This window comes from Dermochelys coriacea, chromosome 12, assembly GCF_009764565.3.
Source record: "Dermochelys coriacea isolate rDerCor1 chromosome 12, rDerCor1.pri.v4, whole genome shotgun sequence".
Classification (NCBI taxonomy): Eukaryota; Metazoa; Chordata; order Testudines; family Dermochelyidae; genus Dermochelys; species Dermochelys coriacea.
The window spans coordinates 18,821,468-18,849,239 of NC_050079.1; the positions used below are offsets into that span (position 1 = coordinate 18,821,468).

A 27,772-nucleotide genomic window follows, 5' to 3' on the forward strand; every position below is an offset into this window, starting at 1 on the left:
TAACAAAACATATTATTCTAGGAAACTCAAAATTTTAGGCTTGGATTATCAATATTCTAAGACAGAGCTCTATTCAGACTATTTTGTCATTTTCATTTAATCCGTGGTCTCCTTATTCATTGTGGAAAAATACCCATTTAGTCCATCTATCAGCTTCCTAGTATGCAGTTCCACTAAAACTGTAGTATGAGTGATTTAGAAGACAGAACATTCCACATATTTCTAAAATACTGTTATTTTCACAGCATGCTAAATCCAAACTAGAATCTGGATCATATTCAAATACTGAATAATTTTTAGAGCACTCTTGCTGTTGAAGCTGAGAACCATTGAATAATTAAAGCAGTTACTTATATTTGTCTCCAAGTGGAATATTTTGACATTGGGAATATTAGTAACTAAACTTTCCAAGTGTAGTCATCGTAATCTTGGTAAATAATGAAACAAAACAAACAAACAAAAAAAAAAAGGTTTCTGAGTAAACCTTGCATTTAAACCATCATCAATTCTTTTCCCAGATAATGAACTCCTTTTCTGATTAGATATGTTTTTACGGAAGAAAAAAAACCTAGGTTTTATATTATAAATTATAATATTATATATTATATTAAGTGCTGTGAAGCATTACTCTCATAACAATATATTCTCTCCACATTACTTTGTTCTTCTGTTGCTACAGTATTTGCAATAAAATTTAGAAAACTTAAGTATACTTTTAAAACGTTCAGATAACCCAAAGGAACTTACAATTCCTTGAAACTACTATCACACACTACCTTCAGCTGACTGTTGAAGCAAAGGATCCAGAAGCTCCTGATATTCCTTTACTTGTTCTGCATTTCCTCTAAAAATTCCTACAAATAACCAAGTAAAATTTCAATTAATAAACAACTTTTTTTTTTACACGTGAATTTAGCGATTATGAAAAGGTCTATACTAACACCACTGATGATTGGACCCGAATGAGTTATCTGCAGAATGGATCCAGCACAGGCAGTGACAAAGCAGTGTCCCCATGCTGCCCTGCTAATATGTCTTAGTCCTGACCTGGAGGGAGCACTCTAAGGTCTTGTCTATGCAGGAAAGTTTTTTTGGGTATAACCTAAGTTGTGAATTTAAATCCATACAGTTATATCAGTATAACCCCCACATGCAGTCACCCGTTTCAGTATGAGTGCCTTTTTTCAATTTAATTTATACCAGCTGGGAAGAAGTTTAAACTAAAAAAAGCCACTCTTATATACCAGAATAATGACGTCTATGGGGGACGGAGGGGGGGAAGACTTATAGCAAGGTAACAGTTCGGCTAAACCTTTCCCTCACAGAAGTGGGCTAAGGGCAAGATGGTAATCAAGTCTCTATGGCCATGTTCTTTGACCTTTGCTGAGACTGTCATGGAGGAGGCTGGAAGTGCCAGCTGCAATTTTTTTTAAATGATGCAATACGTGTCCACTCAAAAGTCAAATGAGGCAACCAGACTAATTTCACATAGGCTTCTTAACAGCCACCCAATAGTAAAGCTAGAGAGCTAGTATTCTCAGCGTAGACTTTATATCCCACTGTACATGCTCTGAGCGATCCAGTCTTTCCTGGGCAAGCTCTAGGTCTTTAGGATGGACTTTTCAGATTAGGTGTCCAACTGCCATTGAATTTCAAAAGAATTCACAGGCCTAAATCCTATAAATGCCCCTTTGAAAATCCAACCTAAAAACCCTTAATACATTTTATGAAGGCACAGTATCTTTAATACCAAGAGCAAAGTTGGGAGGAATCAACTACCCTTGACCTTGAAGGGCTAAAATTGTGTCTTGAAGTGGTTTGGGGACGGTTTACCAGATAGGAAAGGTGGAAGGAATTTGGGATGTGCTAATGTCCTTTAATATACATCAGCACTACTCTGGAGCTCTAAAGCTGATTCTCTTTTGACAAATAGTAACAGTCAATTTTCAAACTGTCATAACATCTTATACATGCTCCTCTGTTCTGCCATCAGGTTCCCTCATACCCTTCTGGCGAAGGATTTCTGTAGTTTCCAAAAATCACAGAGAATAGCAGAAAACGAGCATGGCACCTCCCAATAATGAAACTGGCTTGTCTAGCACAATCCCCTTCTACGCTCTATGATTCATCCACAGAAGTTTAAAATTGCTAAATAATTTTCTCCTGAGAAAGGCCCCACAAAGAAAGTACCCTGGTACTGAGTCTGGAAGAAATACATCTGTGTGTGACACTGGGAGTCCTGAAAACATAGACCATCAAAAACACACAAACTGAAAAAAAAAATAGTATGATGCTCGGGAAAAAATTAAACAAAACACATTTTTATTAAACATATAAAGTTCATAATCTACATTTCCCTAAACTCAAAAATTTCTTCTCATAATCTGTTTTAAGCATACCAATGTGGCCAACTGGCTATTCCAATTAAACCAGGGCTTTGAAAAGAAGTCTAAACTCAACCTTCATAACAGAATGTTGATGGGAAGTTCTCTGAACACACTATTTAGAGGGTTTTTCCTTTTCACCCAATTTTGTAATACTAAAGGGCAAGAAAATATCTTAGCAAATATATTTCCATATATTTTGGAATACTGCTACGTAAGCAGCATATATAAGAAGAGCTAAGGAGAAATAAATGCAACAGAAAACAAAACTGCAAATCTTGGCAGGTGAAGGTTTCTGCAAGGAAAAAGGGTATGTTAAAAACACATTGAGACTATAGAACAGTGACCTCTTGTCAACATACTTTTGAGCACTGTGTTGACCTGACAAAGAAATGAATATTTTGACAGCATTTATTTGCAAATTATTTCTATTACCAGATGTTAGTAAACAAAAATCGTCACAAGCCTGCATGTGAAAATCCAGTTGCCATTTATATCAAACAACATCTGGAAAAGGGTAAATAATAAGTGTGACATATGTGAAATTTAAGAGACAGCTCCTGTTAATGTTAAAAGAAAATGCAAAACTAATTCCAGAATATATAATTTTCAGAATCTCATCTACTCCTCCCAATTTCAAACATTAGAAAGTTGAGATATGACAGACAACAGAAAAGCTGACATGTATATCAATAAAATATTGGAAAACCTGTGTTACCTCATGGTATAACAGAACAAAATGCTTTAAGCCAAAATTAATTATTGTAGATGTGTATATTTGTTGGGAAATGTGTCAATTGCTGTGATGATGGTTTATTTTTTTAAATGATCAGTGATCGATTATAAGAATCTCTGTTACCACTGAATATATTCCGCTATTCCACTCAAGCCACAAAGCTCAGAGTACCTTTGCTGAAATAATTTCCCCTGTAGATAAGAGGGGATGGGGGTGGGGTGTTATGTGATGACAAACTACTTCCAACAGAGTCAGCATTCATGGTAGGGGTAATTCACTCTTTCGGAAATTTCATTTTCCCTTTCCAGTTTTATTAGTCTCTCTCCATATTTCAAATTTTGTATTAACTTTAGGTGTGGAGATTTGGAGATTCAGAGATGTTTTTTCTCCCATACTTAGAAACATATACTTTATTTCGTGGTGATGGTTACTCTGACCAATATTTTATCCCATTATGGCTTCTACCACTAAGTCAGGATATAATGCAATAAGATTTGATTCAAAAAATTTGAAACTCTTGTTTACTTCATGTCTTTCAGCCAATTGCCTCCTTTGATCATTGATTTTCTTCATTTGTTTATTTTATAACCAGCGGACAAGGTACTATATATATATTTTCCTGGGTGGCAGTTGGATGAAGGTTTCTCTGGCCTACCATGGACATTCTATTTTCATTATTAACCCACAATTGTTTTCATCACTACATGGGTTTAATATTACAGACCAATGAGAAATTTGGAAATAGCAATTTTTCTACATGCAAATAGAGAACTTATTTTTAGAGTGGCATTATTGCGAAGACACCAAGCAGCCTAACTGCCTTTTGTAGCAGAGGTTTTTGAAGCCTAATCTTGATGGCAAAATATATTACAAAAAAAGAAAGCAGCAGATATTAGTACTCTGAATGCACACATGCACAAAGGCAGCTAAATTCACATTTATTTTATTCAAGAAGATGAAGATATCAGAAGGGAAAGGCTATAACTGTTTTTTAAAGCTATGAAATTTGTAGTTTTTCCCTCAGCTTACAGAAGTAAGAGAGGCAACATTCTCTTAACCATTCCCATCCATAGCTAGTAGAACAGTAAATATTTTCTGATTTTCTAAAGCTCCATGTGAGGGGAACCTATCAGAGCCTTCTCTGTAGCATATTTGGCTTCCTTGTGAAAATTGCAAATGTCTATTCCTAAAGGAAATGTTCATTTGTGTACTGGCATCCTTGCCACTCCTTACACTGTAGTCTACCTACCCAAAATAGAAAATCTTATCTACTACTCAGATAATAAAGGGAATTTCTTGGAAACAAGGCATTTTAGTCCAAGTCTGGAATGACAGCAGAGGTAGGAGCTGTGTATGAATTGTAGCACTTTTCCTTTTGCAAGCACCGCAATTACAAACTTCAAAATATTCAATAGACTAAGGATGGGAAAGTGGAGATTATAAAATCTTGCCTGAACTACATCCTTGTACCAAAACTGAACTAAAATCTTTTAGAAGGTTCTGATCTACTCTGTTGAAATCCCCTCTACTCAATCCTCTTTTCCAAAACTTCCTTGGCTACCTCCATAAGAGCTTCTGCTTCCCTCCTGCCCTTCATTCTTCTCCTTCACACATTCAACAATTCCAAAAACCTCTCTGACATGTCTCCAAAACTTACAGACATCTTGTAAAGAAATTTAGCTTTAGTATTCTCCTGCCACCAAGAGATCTCTGAGTGGCTTATTTCTCCTCTCCTGCATTCTGTTTAATTTATCACAGCACACACACTCTTTTAAATATTTGCTGCAAAATCCAGCTTTCCTGTATACTGCTCTTAAAAAGTCCCACTTTCACCTCTTTCACACACTGGAGTTTGGTGCATCTCAGGTCCATTGAAAGAGAGAAAACGGGAGGTACCAAGTTCTAGTAAACACACAGCCAGGCACTGCAGTGGTGGAGTCCCTGATAACCTAAGGAGAGCAAGAATGATGGATGACAAGAGTAAGGAAGAAGATTAATGGTAGGCATTTTAGAGCCCACGGATTAAGGGAGGTGATTGTTGGGGAAGGAAAGGCTAAGCCACTCCCACAGGTTTAATTAAAGATTGAAGCAGGATCTGAACTTTTAGAATTGTGTACTGTATCTGTGAACCATGCATCATTATTATTAACTTAAGTGATTGCTATCTATATCTTTGATTTTATTCAAAGAAATGGTTCGCCCTAAATATCTGAAATAATTCATTGTATTTGACTCATGAGGCAGACCTATCAATGAGACATTTCTATCACTGAATTACAGTTTACTCTTGCAGGGAAGGAAAATAATTTCATTTCCTTTCTCTACGAACTAGTCTCTAATGTCTTTACCAAACACTAGTGTCAAGCCATACTTACCATCAATCATCATGAAAATAAAAAACAGAGGAAATTCACACTCAATCCCATCAAACAGCTAAAAAGAAAAAAAAATCAACATTTTAGTTTAAAAGAAATGCATTTAAATACACTTTTAAACCAGAGGATAAAAATGAATACAAATGATTATTTTTAGTACATTAGGTCTTCATTTTAAAATACTGATAATGTTTCTAGTTTCATGGAGATTTATTGTGCTTTTGTGTACGTTATAGCATATATTCAAGTAATAAATTTACATTGTCTAAGTTATATTCTCAGCAGAAGATTTTTTATTTAATTAAGACACATCTGAAAGTATTTGAAGGAAAAATGGTAACTTAATTCAGACAACCTTTATTGATAGACATTAATATTCAAAAACACAGTGAAATTGTTTTTAATATACTCAGACTGTAGCCAACTGTGAAATTAAATTAAGTGATAAATAACTTGGCTATTTGTTATGTGAAACCAGCTGTTCATTGAATTTAAATGTAAGCACATTTATTATCAGACAAATCAATGATTAAACCGCTGACTTAACATTCCCTCAGAACAGCACATGCAAAGATACAACACATCTTCAATCAAATGGACTGCACAATGCTGCCTAATCTAATAACTCAGAAGTTTTTCCAGTTTGTTTCCTCTAAAGAAAAGTACTGAAACATTCTCAATCTTAAAAAAAAAAAAAAAAAAAAAAAAAAAAAAAAAAAAAAAGGAAAGGAAAGGAGTACTTGTGGCACCTTAGAGACTAAAATTTATTTGAGCATAAGCTTTCGTGAGCTACAGCTCACTTCATCGGTTTTCCACCGAATGCATCCGATGAAGTGAGCTGTAGCTCACAAAAGCTTATGCTCAAATAAATTTGTTAGTCTCTAAGGTGCCACAAGTACTCCTTTTCTTTTTTGCGAATACAGACTAACATCTGCTACTCTGAAACCATTCTCAATCTTGGAAGCTCACATTTTCACATGTGAGAAGAATATGATCTAGAACAAATAATATAATGTTCTCAAATACTAAATACAAATTTAGTTAAATACTAAAAGTAAAAGTTTAAGTAAGGCCAGCATTAGACCACAAAGGGCAGAGCCACAGGCCCACTCAGAGGCCCAGAGAGGCCTGGGCCAGTTCCAGGTGTTGAGGCCCCTAGCCATAATAAAAATAAAAAGTGATGACACATGGTCTAATCTTGTGTCATTAGAACAGACATATTTTTATTAATATTTATGAACATTTTAAACTCTTTAATATGACAAAATCTATCAGTTGTTAAAAAAATTATGTATTATGAAATCACATCTCTTATTTGCTTAAATTTGCAGCTCTAAGCTGAGAGTGTGTGTCACATTCTGGTCCAATAGGGATGCGCATAAAAACAAGTTGCAAAACTGATCAAATGCAAAAAAATTAACAAATGTCTCAATTTGAGGCCCCCTTTGAGCTTGAGACCCAGGTAAAATGCCCTCCTGGCCCTGGGCAGATGTACAGTAACTCCTCACTTAAAGTCGTCCCAGTTAACCTTGTTTCATTGTTACATTGCTGATCAATTAGGGAACATGCTCATTTAAAGTTGGGCAATGCTGCCTTATAACGTTGTTTGGCAGCCGCCTGCTTTATCCACTGGTTGCAGAAAGAGCAGCAAGTAGGAGCTAGCTGGTGGGGGCTTGGAACCAGAGTGGGCCGGCAGCTCCCTATCACCTCCCTGCTCCCCAAAGTTCCCTGTACAGCAGCTGCCCAGCAGGCTATCAATTGCCAGCTGTTCAGCTGTCCCTCCCCCGACTGCCATGTGCTGCTCCTGCCCTCTTTCTTGCAGCTGCTCCCAGGAGCCTCCTGCTTGCTGTGCAGGGAGAAGGGTGGGGGTGCTAATGTCAGGGTGTCCCCCTCACCCCACTCCTGCTCCTTTACTCCATCGGGCCATCTCCACAGAGCAGGGGGAGACAGGACAGGGCTCAGGACGGAAGGAGCCTGCTGGCAGCAGCTGCTGTCTCAACTTGCTGATCCATTTAAAAAGGCAATGTACTTAGAGTGGGGTCAGCGTACTTAAAGGGGCAATGCATGTCTGTCTCTCATACATGGTGTGCATCTCTGACAGGTTTCAGAGTAGCAGCCGTGTTAGTCTGTATTCGCAAAAAGAAAAGGAGTACTTGTGGCACCTTAGAGACTAACCAATTTATTTGAGCATAAGCTTTCGTGAGCTACAGCTCACTTCATCGGATGCATTTGGTGGAAAATACAGAGGGGAGATTTATATACACACACAGAGAACATGAAACAATGGGTTTTATCATACACACTGTAAGGAGAGTGATCGCTTAAGATGAGCCATCACCAGCAGCGGGGGGGAGGGAGGAAAACCTTTCATGGTGAAAAGCAAGGTACAAGGTCTCCCCTCTGTATTTTCCACCAAATGCATCCGATGAAGTGAGCTGTAGCTCATGAAAGCTTATGCTCAAATAAATTTGTTAGTCTCTAAGGTGCCACAAGTACTCCTTTTCTTTTTGGTGTGCATCTCTGTGTCTCTCTGCCATGCTGTCTCCCCTCCCTCCATTCGTGCTGCCTTGTAGAGTGTGAGGCTAAATTAACAACAAGGTGTTAACCCTTGAGGGCTCAGCCTAGTGCTGGATCATCATTTAGCAGTAAGGCATCCCCCGGGAAATATCCCATCCTCTTCCCCCTTTGACTTCACCACCTCAACGAAGCTTCACAACCATCATTGCTGTGTACTGTATTAAACTGTTTAAAACTTATACTCTATGTGTGTGTACTGTATTAAACTGTTTAAAACTTATACTCTATGTGTGTGTGTGTGTGTGTCTTTTGTCTGGTGAAAAAAATGCTCTGGAACCTAAACCCCCTATTTTCATTAATTCTTATGGGGAAATTGGATTTGCTTAACATTGTTTCGCTTAAAGTAGCATTTTTCAGGAACATAACTAAAACGTTAAGCAAGGAGTGACTGTAATTCAAAGTTAAGACCCTTAGTCTCAGTACAACCATTTCCATTCATTATTTTGCTTCTGTTTTTCAGAGACATCTTGAGGTAAAGACTAGTTTAAAACTGTCTTTTTCAGCTCCTTATAAAAAACAGATGTATTTACATATTTCTATTATATTATTTCTAGAGAGATGATATAATCTTTAACAGCCTTAAGTATAGTGCAACTAGGTTGCTTCCATATTATATAAAATGAGAGACTAACCCGCACCGCCCGCCTCCTCCCGCACACCTACCTCTCTACCGAGGAAAGGGTTACAGGGAGAAAACAACAAAATTTTTAAATTTTTTGGCTTGGTAATATGGTCTTTCTAGACCAGGGGTCGGGAATCTGTCAGAAGCGATGTGCTGAGTCTTCATTTATTCACTCTAATTTAAGGTTTCGTGTGCCAGTGATACATTCTAACGTTTTTAGAAGGTCTCTTTCTGTAAGTCTATAATATATAACTAAACTATTGTTGTATGTAAAGTAAATAAGGTTTTTAAAATGTTTAAGAAGCTTCATTTAAAATTAAATTAAAATGCAGAGCCCCCCGGACCGGTGAGTGCCACTGAAAATCAGCTTGCATGCCGCCTTTGGCACGCATGCCATAGGTTGCCTATCCCTGCCTAGACTCTTGCTGGAAGTCTAATTTTGTGTCCTATTACACAGGTCTGATTTTCCAGCACTAAGGGATATCACTGGAAAAAATATAGACATGATAAAGCTATTAACTCACTGATAGGTGGTAGTTGCCTAGAAGAATCCATCATAGATGGAGAGCAACAAGCAGGAGAAATGTAGCTGTGTCAATAAGAATAGGTCTACTTTTGGAAAACCAATGGGACTGATAAAAATAATGGCCAAACTAACATTTCAGAATTTGGTTAAAAAAAAAAACATACACCAAAATCAGATTATGTATGAGCAGTGTCAACCTGAAAGACACTCTTATAATGCTAGTTAAAATCCTTGAAAAGAGAAAACTATACAGGAAGAGCTGACATAAATGTAACTACAGTGAATGCACCATTTTAATACATGTAATTACAATGGACGCAGCTATTTTTCAATAAAAATTCTGCTGTTGACAAAACTCACAGGATACCTGGAGGAGCCAGCAGTGAGCAGAAGCAGAACTCTGTATTAACTGAAAACCAAAACAAGTAGCAGCAATCATCAGCAAAAACATGTCAAATTCTGTTCTGAAAACAAACACTTAAAACTCCAGATCTCCATTCATGTCAAAGAGCAGAATTTCTCCCTAAGCATGTTGTGTGTTCCATTAACATATTCCATTACCTTAATTTCTGCTGGTTTATAGTAACGCCGATTTTTGTCCTCCAATGATGTTCTGTAACCATCTCTCAAAAATCGTTTGAACCCATATTTTCCTTTTAGTTTTCTAACAACCTTATCAAGTGTTTGACCGTACAAAGCATCATCATCCACAGCAAATGCAGGATAACTAATGCAGGGTAGAAGTGCTGCATCAGTGTTCTAGAGAAAAAATAATTAATTTCTCTTCATCTCTTAGAAATCATTTCATGCATAATCAAAGAGAACTTAACCCAGTGAATGAAATATGAAATCAGAATATAAGCAAAAAGACTATTTACAGTAAAAGCTGTTTTATCCAGCACATTGGGGAAATGGGGGGTGCCAGTAAATGAAAAATGCTGGTTAACTAAGAGGGAGGGAGTTGAAGTGCGGGAGGAGGTGTGGGACTGGGGTTTCGGGCAAAGGCTCTAGGAGGGAGTTTGGGTGCAGAACAGAGCGCAGGGCAGCAGGTTGTGGTGCAGGAGGAGGTGCGGGGTGCCGGATCCGTAGGTCGCTCACCTCGGGCAGCTCCCCGCAAGTGGCAAAGTGTCCTGGCTGCTCCTAGTCGGAGGGCAGCTCTGTGCACTGCCTCCGCCTGCAAGCATCACCCCCGCAGCTCCCATTGGCTGCAGTTCCCAGATAATGGGAGCTGCGGAGCTAGCACTGAGGGCAGGATGGGGCAGCGTGCGGAGCCTCCTGCAGTACCTCCGCCTAGGAGCAGCCGAGACAGGTTGCCGAAAATTATTTAGGCCACTGTTTTCACCTTGCCCTAATTATTCTTAAATTAAAGAGAGGTTGACCATGATAATTCTATTGCAGAGATGGCTCCTATTCTGCAGTAATATCTAAACAGAAGAATCTAATTTCTCCCCAACCAACAAGTTCATATCCTTTATTAAATAGGATATTAAAATGGTAATAAAGCTAAGAACTATGCTCTTACCAATTTATTTTTTCTATATTCTGTTAAACTGACTTCCGTCAAACTACTTACATGAGACCTCGATTCTCGGGGTAGCAATGAGCAAAGAGTTTGTCTGTTTCGATTATGTGCATCAAGATCCACAAATATGACAGACCAAGAGCAACCCTATAAATAGAACATGAAAGTTAAGTTGAGATGGGGGGAGGGTAACATACACAAATTTCTGGAGCAGCAAATACTGGTAAAGCTATCAGCTCTCTTGTTTTACTTAGGCAATTTAAGGTAACTAGGAATCAGAAGCCAATAATTTTCACCAGAGCAAGAATCAAATGTAAATTTTTAAATAAATATAATGAACATAATATTTTTAATAAAGAAATTATATTCAATTGGCAGAAATTAAACAGCAAGAACAGAATCTGAGAATACAAAAACATTAGCTCCCCATTCCAGTGATGACTGGACCATTTAATTAAGACAGCATAGATGTAACATTAAATTACATTTTCCATAACTTCTTAAACAAAGGTAATTCGATAAAAGAGACTGGAGAAAGAAGGAGATTTAATGGTTAAGTTAAAGAGATCATATGGTTCCCTTATGAGACAAGCAAAAAGAGAAGATTTTTCCAACACATTACATCTCAATAGGAGTCATAAAAACAAAACAAATATTCTTGTCTTTTAGTTATTACACTATACTTCATTTCATTAAGGAAGAGGCTCTCAAAAAAACATAAAACTCAGCAAAAATTAGGGAGAATAACCCACTTTGACATAACAGAATCTCTTCTACTTGAAACAAAGCCCTAAAAGCAAAACATTCCTTACACTTGTCCCAAGTATTCCAATACATTAATTTAATAGTCACATTTGGATCTTTTGAATTTTAAATTGTAAAATACAATTTTTACATTATGAATATGATTTTACTAACTTTCAATTTTTGACAAACAAATGCATGAAAATGTATGAAAGGAGTTTATTGTCAAACAATATGTGACATTTAGGGCTTGGCTTGAGTACAAAGGTCCACAAGCATGGATCTGACTGTAGGTCTGGGGCCTTAGGGTAAAATCTCTGGCCCCAGTGAAATCAATGGCACAACTCCCCTCGACTTCAATGAGGTCGGGATCCACCTTTCATGCTTATATTGTCAGATTTCATTATCTGAGATGCTGGAATTAAAACTCAAAAACCTCCATTCAAACAAATACTTATTGAGGTGCTAAAAGAACCTGAGTCAAATGCATTTTTCCAAGATTAAAAAAAACTATAAAAAAATATCAGTTTATCTACCCCTTGGATACACAGCTGGTTTCAGCTTGGAAGACTTTTCTGCTATTTTCAGTAAATGAAGGGCTACAGGACTGTCTCTCTTAGCGCACATGCTGTCAATGCTAAACACTCACACATTACAACATACTGCGACTGTTAATTACAAACGTGTATGGCACAAACAAGATATTTCAACAGATACTACCAACATTCTAAGATGAGATTTTTAGAAGCTACTTATCATGCATTGTAAATTTTAAAACATTTTTTGGGTTCCAGGACTGTTAGCCATTTCATGGTCATCCTTCTGGAGAGGGCTGCCAAAACAAAGTTAGAATATGCAGCAGTTCTCTGCAAAAGAGGATGTTTTAGAATATGCAGTGTCCTCTTCCTTCACATTGCTTTCAAGCCATGTTTCAAAAATCTTTTTCCTTTGATAAGGGGATGGAAAGACAATTACTTGATTTTGTTATTATACAAACCTATTAGCTGTAGTAATACGATAAGAGTTTATCATTGTCCTTGCTTAGTATTGTCATACAAACTGACAGTTTAGCCTTGTAAATAACTTTTTCACAAAGTTTGCTACCTATTTTCATCTCAGTGGAACATTGTTGTTCTCTATCTTGGATAAAGGAAGTAAAAGCCGTAACATGCTTTACAAGAATACCAGACATATGATCACTAGGATCATTTCCAGAAGGAAGATGAAAAAGCTTCTCAATATGAATATTTTGAAAATATTAAAGAGAAAATATCCCATTTTTTAATCCTCACATTTAGGTTTTATTTTTTTTTAAAAGAGATTTTAAAATGTCTGTCTCCTTGTCTCTTTTCCCCTTTCCCCAAAAATCAAAACAAAAACAAAAACAACAACAAAAACCACAACAATGTAGATAATTGGTTCTAGAAACACTCCTACCAGTGTTTTGCATCTTAAGCACCAATGGGATACAAACTTGTAAACATGACTCACACAAGGGTCTCCCTGCTCCATCATACCATATAATGTGATCAATAACAAAGGATGGCTGATAGAAGGAGACACTACTGTTGATCCTCTCCCCATGCAGGAGAAAAGGATGGCTGTTATGGTCAACCTTTTCTTGACAAATGAAAGTGCTGTTGCGTCCTATGCGGGAGGAGGAATGGAAATGAGGGAGGGGGGGAAAGGATCCTGTCAAACTTCTTTTGGTGAAAATAGGCTTGCTGCAGGTTTACCCATGCTATCTTTTGGTGAGCCGTGGTCAAAAAGGTGCAACCTTAATAAACACTGGTGTAATCCATTAATTAAAACAATACAGAACACATTTGCCTCATGATCCAGATGCTAAGCCGGTGTAAATCAGTGTAGCTCTATTGACTTCAATGGGTAAACACAAATTTATATCCATGTATATAGCCAACTGGAGCTCTGGCCTATGATCTCAAAATACACATTGTAGCAGTTGATCTTCTCTATGAAATAGCATGTTGAATTGCAGCACAGGAGCAACAACTTTGCTATCTACCCAAAGTGCTCTGTTAGCAAGAAACTAAACATTAACTCAAACTGCAAAATTGGAAGAAAAATTAAAAACATACTGATGGTCAAAAAAAAAAAATAGGTCAAAAAAGAATCTGAAAAGACAATTGTGATTTTTTAACCTAACTATCCTTTTAATAAGTACATGCAAGCCAAGCTGAACAGAACTGAATAGAGAGTTGTACTAGCAAAACTACTCATTTAACTGAAAGAGAAATCAGTCTCAAGCATTCATTTTGTTTTTAAAAACTAAAAGCTCTGATAGACTAATTATTTAAAATGAAGAAAATCCTTCATATACATGCATAATAGACAGGATAATGCTCTTTAGAACACCAGTGTCTTGGCTTTATATGATTTTTTAATCTGGGAAATAACCAATATCTTTGCAGATATTTCTTAAATCAAGTCAAGCACAAGAAGAGACAGCTTCTATATTTCATTTCCAACTGTGTTCCAGTCTCTTTGAGAAGTCCTGCTGAGCATCTTGAGAGGAACCTGCCTGTACTTGAAACTATACTAATACCACCAGACTGAAGGATGCCTGAAAACATGAAGCCACCCAGCCCTTCCAGAAAGATTCTGCACTTAAACTGTGGATGGTGTGAAAGGCTTCAGGAAATAAAAAATATCCTAATTAAAAAAATCAATGTATGGGGAAATTTACATGTACATGCATACTTGCATGGAGAGGAGATTTATATAAAAAGAGGTGTAGTTGTCACTTGTTGGGTATGACATTACATGATGAAGTTTAAAGATTAAAACAAATCTCATGAGAGTATGAAGAGTCTCTGTAACAGAAAGATGTGTTTATCTACTTGGTAAAAAAACAAAAACAAACCCCACCCCCACTCCCACCCCCTCCCCAGCTTTTTGCTTCATCTCCAAGTACTTCTAACACATCCATCACCATCATATCTAGGCACTAACCATAACAATTAAGAAATGGCATTATATCTGATAAGAAATTCTATGCCCTTCACTGCTTCTAGATTTAGCTGTTTTTATTTGAAGGGTTTTTGTTTATTTAAACATTCATTATTTGGCCTTCATTATTCATGGAAAAGTTTATGTTAGGATATGAGATTCAACTGTGTAAATACACAAACTCATTCAAAACCAGCACTGGAAAAAACATTTCATCAACAAAAAAAAAATTTGATTTCTTCTTCCCTTAGAAGACTGTTATTCCATTTAAGCTCTACAACATTCTGTAGGGGACAAACACCCACTCCTTTTTTTTTAGGCTGACAATCTAGAACTGATTTTAGCTATTTACACTTGTCAGGTGACTATTGATTGTATTTTGGCTTTTGGGGGATGAAAGGAGGCTTGTGGGTGTGTCTCAGAAAGTCTCCTTATGTGGGGCTACAGTTTAAGTGGACCCCAGCTGCCTCCTCTTGTGAGGTCACGTGAGGGTCTATCAGCCTCTTCCCAAACCCCAGAATCCTTAGGAAATTACTTGGAGTCCCAACCTACCTTCTCCATAAAGACACTATACTCTTTCCCCATGAGTCTAAGGCCTCTGGGAGATGAGCTGACATCCCTGACAATCCTTCCAAGACTTGCATGGTGTGTGTATAGGCCTCCAATGAATGAATGAAGAGACTCCTAAGGTTTACCTAAGGGCAATGGGCATGAGCCCACTAAGATTCATTGTACAGAAGGGTTGTGGGCATCAATGAGCCACTGAAATCTTGTAGAGAATGAGGGTAACGGGCTCATTATAATGCTTGCTGGCTGTTAATATACTTACACAGACAAAGCCATACTTCTATAGATTGTACTCCCAAAATTCTGCCTAACAGGAGTTCTCTTCCTGTAGATCTTAGGTATAGGGTTCCCCTCTTGCAAACCTCACATTCAGAGGCAATTTTAAAAAACTAAGGAAATTCCAGACAAAAACTTCTTTGGAGCAAAGTTAAGGCTGACAGTACGTACCAACAGCCTAAGGGTAAAAAGCCTTACAAGAATGTTGTAGTTGGGGAAAATACAACCCTTAAAAACCCAGGAAATCCAGAGTTAAATTTACAAGAAATCCAAACATTTAAAAGGACAAACATTTATTTATGGTACTTAAACTACCTCAACTTTGCTCCTATATTCAGAGTAATTCCCTACGCAAATAAGAAAATGGAGGTTCCTTACCTTTAACTGGAGGTTTTCACACGTGTGGTCCCTATCTATATTCCACATGTGAGCATGCATGCTCACCATGCACCTGAGTTCAGAGATTTTTAGAAAGTAGTGTCCGTTAGTTCACATATGCGCAGTTGTTCTCCTCATGCTCTGAACCAAAGGTATAAGGGGCAGTGCGGACCAATGCCTCTCCAGCTCCTCTTCTTACCGCAAATCAAGTAAGATCTGAAGCTGAGGGGAAGGCAGGCATGTAGTGGAAACAGATAAGGACCACACATCTCAAAGACCCTCCAGTTACAGGTAACTAACCTCCATTTCTTCTTCGAGTGCAGGTCTCAATGTTATTCCATGTGTGCGTGATTAAAAGAGGGTACAATGATGCAGTTGGTATAGATATTTGTAGTATTGCAGTCCTAAAAGTTGCTTTTGCAGAAAGGGCTTGACCTAATGTTTAACGCTTCATGAACATATGGTTTGAGGTAGCCACAGTACAGATATCCAGTATAAACACCTCTCTAAAAGATGCTGTCGAGATTCATTGGCCCTAGTGGAAAAGGATGTCACCCGATCCAGGGAAGGAATACTTACCAATTGGTAATACAGAATGATGCAGCCAGAGATACACTTAGAGTCTCTGAGCAGATGATTGTCCTCGCAACCATTCAACTATACTCACAAAGGATCTTGCTAATTTTCTAATTGGCTGTGTCCTTTGACACCTCTGACAAGGTGTAAGTTTTAGTCTGTCAGTTTGGGGTGTTCCAGTAGTTGGGACTGATGGATCCAGAGCACTTTTGGCTCTGTCCTGTGATTGACTGATGTGAAACTTAGAAATTACTTTAGGGACAAATACTGGGTTAAGGCAAAGTGAAATGTTTTTTCATAAAAGACATAGTATATTATGGGTCAGTAATGAAAGCTCTCAGCTCACTCACCCTTCTAGTCCAAGTGATGGCAACTAAAAAGGTGACCTTCATGGAATGGTAACACATAGAACATGTGGACAGTGGTCGAAATGGTGGTCTGGTAAGTACCGACAGTACAATGGTGTGGTCCTACTGTGGAGCAGATTTCACCACTGGTGGGAAGGTCCCAACTAGATCCTTCCAGAATCTAACTGTTGTTGGGCTCTGTCCTCTTGGAATAATTTGTCTTTAAAGCCCCAGATCCTCAAATAATTTTCCTAACAAAGCTTGGTAGTTAGCAATAGGGAACTGAAGACTTGTAGAGGAAAATATCTTCCACTCCTCAAAAGATCAAGTTGTTCTTAGTCCTTATCCATCAGTGTAGCCTTAGAATGTTGTAATCTAGAACTTTCAGTGGCTGCTTATGCCAACAGGAAGTTGGGTCCTGTATGTGTAAAGAGGAACTCAGCTTCTTTGGCTGGTACAAATGTGTCTCTCAGCACAGTCGGGGTGCAGGAGATTGGAGTGTGATACACCATCCTAGCTGGTTCCATGATGGCATCATTTACAAGGAGGACCAACCTACTGGGGGGACCAAAAGATTGTAAAATGTCAAGGAGGTGATATTGGGTATCCTAGACCTCCTCTAGTGGAATGTGGAGGTCATTCGCCATTCTCTACAGAGGCTCCTGATATTGACTGGGGTTGTCAGATATGGATGGCAAAGATGGGGCAACTGCCTACTCTTGTGAGAAAGACAAAGCACATGTAGGTACATGTGGATCCAGATCAATCCCTTCTTCCTCATGCTCCAATGGAGCTGGTAGGAGTCACACAGAAGAGGTACGGTGGACTGATCCAGGATGTCTACCGTAGGGGTCCCATGGACACCAATAGGGCCAAGTAGGAAGGGTCAATCAATTGAGGGGGACCCCACTGCATTGGGTAGCACTCTTCCCTTAGGTAGTCATATCTGGGTGGGGGACAGACCCCAGATCTTTGCAAATCTCTGTCTGGACTTACCTCATTATGTGGGGATGATTAATCACCTGGAGCCTCCAAAGAGAGTGCTGGTTTCTGTTCCACCAGTAGAGCCATCAGCACCAATGTGTGAAAGGAGGGGAATAGTCACATCTCCTGGAAGTAACTTCCTCCTTTGGTGTGCCAATATCTCAAAGGAAGGTCAGATCCGAAGGAAAAGGAGACTGAGGCTAAGGAAGGGTGAAGATATCCTCTGACAAGGTGTAAGTTTTAGTCTGTCAGTCTGGGGTGTTCCAGTAGTTGGGACTGATGGATCCAGAGCATCCACAGTCATCATGGATGGTAGTTCATTATAAGGAAGGGCCAGTACTGTCGAAGAGTCTACAAGTGAACTCTTAGATGTTGTCAGCAAGTGCCGATCCTTTGGCTTAGAAATCAGACACAACAACAGTACTGGCAGAGCCTTTTTCCTTTGCACCTTCCCCTCATAGCCAAAGGATTTAAGTGAGTCTAATTCCTTAGGCTCCACCTATGAAGATTCACTTGACTTGGAGGGACTAAGGGAGTGATCTCTTCTGGAAGCAGATCTGGAAGGAGATATGGCCTTATGCTTGTGAGAGTGCCCCTCAGTGTCATGAGAAGCCCTGGATGATGACTCTATGGGCTTAGCGGCTCTGACTTTTGTTCCTGAGCATTTGCTTGGAGGAGTACTCTTCATCAGTTGAGACTGACATACAAGGGGGTCTCCCTAACCCAGATCAAACGGAGGTCTCATAGCCAGATGTTTTTTCAGCTGGAGCTCACGAGCCTTGTGGATCTGAGGGAGAAACAAGTGGCAAATGCTGTGCTTAACTGAGATATATGCCTCACCCAGAAAACAGAGGCAGCATTGGTGCTCATTGCTCATGGAGAAGAAGTGGGGGTAGGAAATGCAGTTCTTAAACCCTGGGACTCAGAGTAGTCAGTGTCTTGGAGAGAGACTCCCTGAGGCAGGGAGAAAACTAAGTTATACTAACTATGCTAAAACTAAAGCTTTAACTATACTAAAATACTAAAACTATTTACAATATATTTACAGGTTTATTAAGAGAAAGGAAGCATGGAGAAATCTGTGGATACAGAGGATTACAACTCAGGCCATGCAGTAGTAAGGAGGATCTGCATTGCCCTTTATATCCTTGGTTTGGAGCATGAGGAGAACAACTGCATAGGTGTTGACAATGGATACTATTATCTACTAAATCTCCGAACTCTGGTGCATGGTGCACATGTGCACCCACATAAGAAATACACAGAGATCAGCACTTGAAGAACACCACAAGCTACCTTTTTCCACTCATAAAAAGTTATTCATCTTATTAGTCAGTAAAAAAAATCAGAATATTTACTTAGTCACAAAGTGGTTGTGCCAACTCTGGCATTCACACACTGCTGGGGGTGGAGGGAAAGGAAGGGGAGAGTGGCAAGACTACTTTAGTCATTCTGGATGAGATAAAAGGCACGCTTATAATAATCATTCACTTCTCCTCACTAGGACCCAATGATACAAACTGTTGAGTGTGTTCAGCACCATGAAAGATTGAGCCCTTTGACTGCACTTGTTAACCACTGGTTGAAGTATGTATGCGATACAGAGCTAGCATGTTTACAGTGGAGAGATTATACCATTTATAAAGCAATATTCTGCAGTGAACATTTTGGATATTCAGTAAGCTGCACAAATACAGTGACTATTCAAAATCTAAGCCACTAGCTGTTAACTTAAAAAAAGTCTTAGAAAATGTCTTTGATCCAAAAATAATTTATGCTAGAAAAAGAACTAAGGAAGGAAGGATGAGAGGTTCAGATTGCTAAGGAAGAAGAGAGAGATCTGGGGGGAAGAATTAAAAATAGATTGAGTAGTGTAATTGTGAATTTCCATATTTTCAAACATTGATTTTCTTGTAAGGTTACACTTCAGCGGGAATTACCACAGGTGAAGTTAAGAGTCTGTCCATGCACAACTGATGTCAGTGGCAAAACCTGCATTGATTTTAGTGGTGCAAGACTCAGCTCTAGAAGCCTGCGTACTTACAAAAACCTACAGTTACCAAGTGATACTCTGCATCCTTAAAAGAGAATTATAAAATCTTACAGTGTAGAATGGAATCTGCAGCAGACTTTTGAAACTGATTGTATGAAATTAAAAAAAATCAAACAAAACCTGAATATTTTGTTTTGCCACATACGCCTCTCTATAATCTACATTTTTGTACTATATTGTCTTTCAGTAAAATAAGCAGACAAAATTCTACATTAAGCACAGTTCATTTTTTTTTTTATAGAAACTGTCTAGTTAAAGTACTTCTAGTAAGAAGAAGAATAGTACTTGGTACTTACATTGCACCTTTCACCTAAGTACCTGAAAATTCTTTACAATTTTAATTATGCCTCATAATACATCTGTGAGGTACGTATTACTATCCCCAATTTTACAGATGGGGAAACTGAGGAACAAATAATTGAACGGGTTTACTCAAAAAAATAATACAAACAATAAGGAACAGAATTTAGAATGGGAATCCTGGTCTCCTGTTTTTCAGTTAGTAGCGAGGAGGCGTGCCCCCCTGAGAGGTGGAAGCGGAGGGAACAATGTGAACTGCCTGGTGGGTGGAGCCAGGAGGACCACAACACATACACTGGAAGCAGAGGGGTGGGACCGGAAGCGGAAATATAAAAGGCCAGCCCAGCAGCTCAGTTGAGAGGCAGCTGCCGAAGAAGACAGATGTTTCTTTCCCACTGCTGGAGAGGGACGCCAAGGAGAACCACTTCTGCCCTGGGAACCAGCCTGAGCTTCCAGAGAGACGCTGAGGAGCTGCTACCGATACCCTTAGCAGTGTATCACGGAGAGACTGACGACGACCCATGGACACAGGTACGCCCAAGGGGGAGAAGTAGGAAGCAGCCCAGGGGAACCAGGCAACAGTCTGGTTGGGAGCTGGCCTGAAACAAGGTCCGTGTGTTGTGGGCAGATTCCCGCATTGCTGGACCACTCAGCCGCTGTTAGGGCCCTGGGCTGGGATGTGGTGGAGTTGGGCGGGCCTGTGTCCCCCTGCCACTGCACTGCTGGGGTGGCAGGACTACCCCTCCTACGGCCAGACAACCTGCAGTCCTCAGGCACCCCTACTGGAGCCCCATAGACTGTGCTTGGCGCTCACCACCCCTGCTGGAGTCCTATTTAACGGTGGGGTGAATAGACTGCTACCACTCTGCCTGGTTGCAGGCAAGAGCCCAGACTTTTTACAGTCCTGCCCTGCTTCAAGGGCGGGGCCCCTTGAGAACAGCTAATTCCCTTCTTTATTCTTTGCTTGGAAAAGACTCTAGCAGACCAAACTGGGAGGAGGGCTGGCCTCCCTCAGAGGCGGAACTGGAGGAATGGCCATGCCAGCTTACACAGTGCCATACTAACATTAGATCTGTGCTATAACTCCAGCCAGTTGGAAGACGAACAGCCAAAGCAGAAACAGGGGTGTAGAATGTAGGGCCCAACTGGGGCCACCCCTCCAGACTAAGAACTGTGCAGGCAAGACCCACACAGACTCTGGGGACACTACGGAATGTTCTGACTTTCTTTGCCCTGAGCCAATTGGCTGTTTGCGCCAACTCTCCCCCTCCCTCCTCAGGCCCTTCAGCTCAGCTTTAATCCACACCTGCCACTCCTACCCTCTCCTCCCCTGCTCATCCCTCCAATTCCCCACAAAATTGTGGAACTTCAGCAAAAGCTTTTTTATCCGGCATTTTGGGGAATGGGAAGTGCCAATAAGTGAAAAATTCCAGTTAACTAAGAGGGAGTGAGTTTGGGTGTGGTGGGGTGCGGGGGAGGGAGGGTGTGGGGCACCAGATGTGGGGGGGTGCTCACCTCGAGCCACTCCCCACAAGCAGCGACAAGTCCTTGCGGCCCCCAGGCGGTGGCGCAGCTAGGCAGCTCTGCGCATGCTTCCCCTGTTCACAGGCACCGTCCCCGCAACTCCCATTGGCCACAGTTCCCGGTCAATGGGAGTTGTGGAGCCAAAACTGGGGTGAAGGCAGTGTGCTCAGAGACGCTTAGCTGTGCTTCCACCTACGGGCTGCAAGGACTGGTCGCTGCTTGTGGGGAGCCACTCGAGGTGAGCATCCCCTGGATCTGGCACCTCCCGCTCATGCTCCAACCCTCAGCCCCGCACCCTCCCTCCCTCCCAGAGCCCGCGCCCTGCACCACCCCCATGCCCTACCCCACCCTATGCACACCCACTCTCCACACTCCAAACCCCACATGGCTGTTCCTTCACCTCAGAGCAGCAGGGACCTGTCGCCACTTCCGGAGCCATGTAGGGAGCCTGCTGGCCCCCGCCATCTGGACTATAAACCGTACTTTCTATGAAGATTATAAATGCTAGTTTATAGAGCTTTCCAGCTGGTAAGGGCTGGATAACACAGCTTTTTCTGTAATATGTTTGCTATCATCACATGGTTCACTTGGCTTCTGTGTTGTATCAATTTTCCCACCGGTGTCTGTCTTGTCTATGTAGACAATATAGTCATTGGTTTCATGTACTCCCATCTGTCCGTATCCTCCTGTTCTCTCGTCTTACATTTAGATTGTAATCATTTGGGGGTAGGGACTGTCTTTTTGTTCTGTGTTTGTACAGCGCCTTGCAATGGAATCCTACTCTATGACTCTGGCTCCCAGGCACTAGAGTAATACAAATAAGAAAATAGTAGTAATAATGAATAAATAACCCACTAGCTCATTTGGAAAGCATTACGTCAGTACATGTCTCAGCACTGGGTTTGCAAGTCTAAATAAAGGTGACTTACAAAAAAAATGTTCAAGTCTCCCTGATCTTCAGTTAAGACAATATTAAGAAAAACTTTAAAGACCAAAACTTTTCTTTGGTAACTGTGTAAATTTCCTTCCCAACTCCCACACTGGGTTCACCATGGGATCAAGTGTAGCTGTATCTTAAAGCAGGATTTTAAGCTTTGAAATAGGCAAGGATTGCCACTCTGTCTCTGACTTTTGAGGTAACAGAAAAGTGCCAGTACTTATTTATTTATTTTTTTTTTAAAAAGTGCCCACCCTTTTAAACCATGAAGAATAAATTTTTGGAATAAGATTCCCAGGGCTCAGTCAGTCCTTAACTTTTTGATGTTTTCATTCAGTGTACAGCTGGGACAATCCTCTCAGCGTATTTGGATATATTTCTCCAGCCTCTGACTTTTAATTAGATCAGTGCTACTTCAAGTACATATGGTCCCATTATAAAATGATTTAACCATTCAAGATCACACTTTCCATGAACTACTGTTTAACAGTAGCAGGTTTAATTTAGTGGCTAAAGAAAGAAAAAATTAATAGTTTCAAAATCAAGTTTTGGATGATTTTCAACACTAAAAGGGAATTCACAAAAATATAACATTACATCTATTAATATTCTCTTTTCAGAAATGAAGGCATATGGGTATTCTAGAAAGACAAATACTGCCTGAGAACTGAAAGAATTAACACTTGAAAAAATGCAACATGGGAGCAAGTTTAAAACATTTTAAACTCACAGCTCTGCTGCTGCACTCACTTTTTTGCCAAAAGTCACTTATGGACAATCCTCTCCCAGAGTGCTTTGCCTTGCAATTTGGTTATTTCTGCATGTATGGAACCATCCACCTCTTCTTTAGTTTTGTACAGCCACAACTCCCTTTTCCCCCATTGACTGACAATGTTTAATGGCTCAGTGACAAATTTCCTCCATTACCCACCTTTTCAGAGTCATAAGTTTGGAAACAATACTCTTTTGAGTCTAGACTTTTGTGGGTATAATATAATAAGAGACCTATATCCATCATTTTTGATAATGTAAAAATGGGAATGTCTGGCAGAGGTGAAGTATGATGAAAAGCTTATGTATTTTAATGGAATTCAATGTATCTGTAAGTGGGGGAGAAACCCAAAACCAAATTAAAAAAAATCCAAAATAGACAGACCATGGACAAGGTTGATAACAGAGAAGATTCAAATGATGGTGCAACCTACTTGAGATTTAAAACACAAATGACAATAGTTAGATCACAAATAAGATGAGTTGTTTAAAATCTTGACCAAAGGTGATAGGGAAGTAGAAAAGTTGTAGATATTTCAATTTTAACCAGAGTTAACCAAAAAAATATTAAAAAACCACACACAACTGGAAAGAGAAATAAAACTTGCTATATGTAAGGACAAATCTGATTTTATTCAGCTATCATTCTGTACCTGAAAAAGTAACAAATTAATGTACCAGTTTTGAGATTGAACTGACTGTGTTATTTGAATTTTACACATCTATTGATCGGGGGTGAAAATTTGTTAAAAAACAACCTGTTACTTTTTAAAAATATAGAATGAACAAACAAATGTTTTTACTACCTGATTGCCAAAGAGGTTGAATCCATTAATTGCTTCTAGGGCTGCTTTTGCTAACCCAACAGAGCTAAGGGGGAAAAAAGAAAGACATTTGTTACCCTTACAAACCTGGAATTTAACAAATCAATAATTGATGTTTCTTTCAGAAGAAGAATCTCTTCTTGATTAGTATTTTGTGTTTTAACACTAAGCTAATGAACAATGATGCGATAGGTTGTATTTATTTTCCAGAATTTTTCTTTTCAGTTTTTTCTTTGTCTTTAAAAGTCAGCGATCATCTGGAAAAAATACATCTGATTTTATTTTGCTGTTGAACGTCTAGCATTCTGTGCTTCAAGGCCTTGCTAGTAGGACAGCAGATTTACTTTCTGCACAATTTCTGTATACTCAGCTCTGAGACAGAAAATGTGACAAAAAGAACCTCTGCTCAAATAACTTGGATGAAAAGTTAAATACCACATATCAGTTTTAGACCAAAGAAACTGCACAGTTCTGATGTCAGCCATCCATCTATAATTATCTTCAATTCATTCACACAACTAGTGGATAAATACTGAGATACACTGTGTAGTACGCTATATCCATTAAACTAAAATGAGCTATATCGATGCTATGAACTTATTATCCAAAATGTTTTCTCCATGATTTCCCACATCAATGTTGTTATAATCTTTGGATAAATGATTATCCATATTTTTTTTTTTTTTACACATTTTTTGTTCATTCTGAAGTTTTTATGTAATGGATATAGTTAGCCAACCATATGTGAAAAGTTGCTCAGGGCCTGATTTTCAGAAGAGCTCATGTCTCATTTAAGCACCTACATGAAGTGGCCAGATTTTCAAAAGTCCTCAGGAGCCAGTAGCTTTGAAAAAGAACAATGGGAGCAGCATAATGCTGAGTAACACTGCCAGAAAAATTTCTAATTTCATTTTTTTAATGAAAAATAGGGATGAATACTTCCATCCCATTTGTTTTAATCTTAGTATGAGTTATATTTAATAAATTATCTGAAGTATTTTTATATCAGTGAGTCCTCATCAATTTGATATGTTGCTTTTAATATCCATACAATCAAAAACCTAATTGTGCTTTAATTATCAATATGAATTGCTGTCAGAGGTTGAATTCACCCATGTTTGAAAGTTCTATGTAAGAATCTCTGTGTCATCTATGTCCCACAGTAAAACACTGGCGGGAACGTCTTTCAGTGTTGAACAGGGCAAGATGCAGGGATCTACTGGGGTAGGCTGGGAGACTGCTACTGGATTTGCAGAACCCATTTCCTGACCATTTGGATTAGCCATGCCCAGGGCCAGCTCTAGGTGTTTTGCCACCCCAAGATCCGAGAGCACAACTGCCCAAGCAAAGGAAAGGGTGGACAGAATGCCGCCCCGGACATGTGCCGTCCCAAGCACGGGCTTGGTTTGCTAGTGTCTAAAGCCGGTCCTGGCCATGCCATAATTAGTTCACTGCACAAAATGTATTTTTCAGGTTTTGTGCAGAAAGAGGTGAATTTCATCTTAAGTAAATAATGTTTTTCTGATTTACATTAATTATTGACAGGGTAACGAGTCTTGTAGATGGGGGGAAGGGTTAGATGTGGTATATCTTAACTTTAGTAAAGCTTTTGATACTCTCTCGCATGACCTTCTCAAACAAACTAGGGAAATACAACTTAGATGGAGCTACTATAAGGTGGGTGCATAACTGGTTGGAAAACTGTTCCCAAAGAGTTGTTATCAGTGGTTCACAATCATGCTGGAAAGGCACAACAAGTGGGGTCCCACAGGGATCAGTTCTGGGTCCAGTTCTGTCAAATATCTTCATCAGTGATTTAGATAATGGCATAAAAAGAGTACATTTATAAAGTTTGTGAACAATACCTGGCTGGGAGGGGTTGCAAGTGCTTTGGAGGATAGGGTTATAATTCAAAATAATCTGGACAAACTGTGAAATAGTCTGAAGTAAATCAGATGAAATTCAATAAGGACAAATGCAAAGTATTCCACTTAGGAAAGAACAATCACTTGCACACATACAAAATGGGAAATGACTGCCTAGGAAGGAGCTCTGCGGAAAGGGATTGGGGGACGGGGTCATAGTGGACCACAAGATAAATATGATTCAACAGTGTAACGCCCTTGCAAAAAAAGCTGCTATCATTCTGGAATGTATTAGCAGGAGTGTTGTAAGCAAGACATAAGAAGTAATTCTTCCGCTCTACTCTGTGCTGATTAGGCCTCAACTGGAGTATTGTGTCCAATTCCAGGCACCACATTTCAGGAAAGATGTGGACAAATTGGAGAAAGTACAAAGCAACAAAAATGATTAAAGGTCTAGAAAACATGACCTATGAGGGCAGACTGAAAAAATTGGGTTTGTTTATGCTGGAAAAGAGAAGACCGAGAGGGGACATAACAGTTTAAGTATATATAAGGTTGTTACAAGGAGGAAGGAGAAGAATTGTTGTTCTTAACCTCTGAGGATAGGACAAGAAGCAATTGGCTTAAATTGCAGCAAAGGAAGTTTAGGTTGGACATCAGGGAAAACTTCCTGTCAGGATGGTAAAGCACTGGAATAAATTGCCTAGGGAGGTTGTGGAATCTCCATCATTGGAGATTTTTAAGAGCAGGTTAGACAAACACCTATCAGGAATGGTCTAGATAATTAGTCCTGCTACGAGTGCAGGGGACTGGACTAGATGACCTTTCTAGGTCCCTTCCAGTCCTCTGATTCTATATATTGATTCTGTGTGCATGTTTTGTTTTTGTTTTTTAAGCACACACTTTGGTCTATGTTCACCTGCTATTACAATAAGGCAAAAATATCGCCTCTGACCTTGCTGGGGCTTCAAAATTCAAAGAGGTTTGCCACCATATTATTTATGGATATTCAATATAAAAATATTTAAAAATAAAATCAGACCCTAGTCAAGGGAGCTTTTTATAACTGTGCAGAAAATATTTTCAACAGAATGTAAGGGGAAACATGTCTAGTTGCAGAATTGCATGTACTATATTTAGCACACATTATTTCTCTTTGACTGTTTTCATTATCAGCAATTCCATTAAAAAATTGATTTCAGGCTGTATCATTTTTTTCAAACCATCACCAATAGGTTTATAAAACCTGTCTTCCTTTCAGAAACACTGCCAGAAAAGCACTTGTGGGATTTAATTCTAATTGGTTCAACAAGGGAAAGTTGATTATGTTAGCTAAAAAATTCTGCTTGGAGCAGCTACCATCAAAGGCTGGTAAATTCCCTTGTTTTTTAAAACTTTAAATGATTAGAAATTTATTGTTACCCAGATAATGCAATGAAGTAGTAACCTAAACTCACTGGTATAACGGATACTAACTATTTCCTTAGTGTCAAGTCAAGTCTAACTTTATTCTAGTAGTGTTATTTTATCAAGTACAGTTATGAAAGAGCAACTGGTTTAACTGAAATTGGCATAGCAACTTAGTTAAATCATGTTTCTTGGGTGTTACAGCTATACTCTAAATAAACTGGATATGCTCTATGAGCACAAGATAAATCCACTGCTTTAATAACTGGATTATACGTTAATGGAGAAGTCCCTAATTCTTCTTCCAGGGGAACACCTTCAATACGCATGAGCAGGTATTTTTGGAGATTGAGGGCAAGAAACACTGACTGGCAAAAACTAAAAGAGGTAATAGTTGACTTGAAGGGAAAGAGCAATGACAATCAGGCAGAATAAGTTATCTTATTTTGTCTAGGTAAGAGGAGGAGGCTCACAGAGTATAAAAAAAATATGTATTCTTCCATAGTG

At 39.2% G+C, this 27,772-nt stretch overlaps 1 protein-coding gene across 7 annotated transcripts in view; it reads right to left on the minus strand.

Moving 5' to 3' along the window:
• PHKB (phosphorylase kinase regulatory subunit beta) overlaps positions 1-27,772 on the minus strand; it is a 224,043-nt gene that overhangs the window by 93,724 nt on the left and 102,547 nt on the right. For all 7 annotated transcript variants that reach the window (XM_043494809.1, XM_043494810.1, XM_043494811.1 and 4 more), the window contains 5 exons: positions 23,976-24,039; positions 10,794-10,889; positions 9,782-9,979; positions 5,496-5,553; positions 777-854 (listed from right to left, as the gene is read on the minus strand). In XM_043494809.1, the coding sequence (XP_043350744.1) occupies positions 777-854; positions 5,496-5,553; positions 9,782-9,979; positions 10,794-10,889; positions 23,976-24,039 (494 nt within the window). The remainder of the gene's footprint in view (positions 1-776; positions 855-5,495; positions 5,554-9,781; positions 9,980-10,793; positions 10,890-23,975; positions 24,040-27,772) is intronic.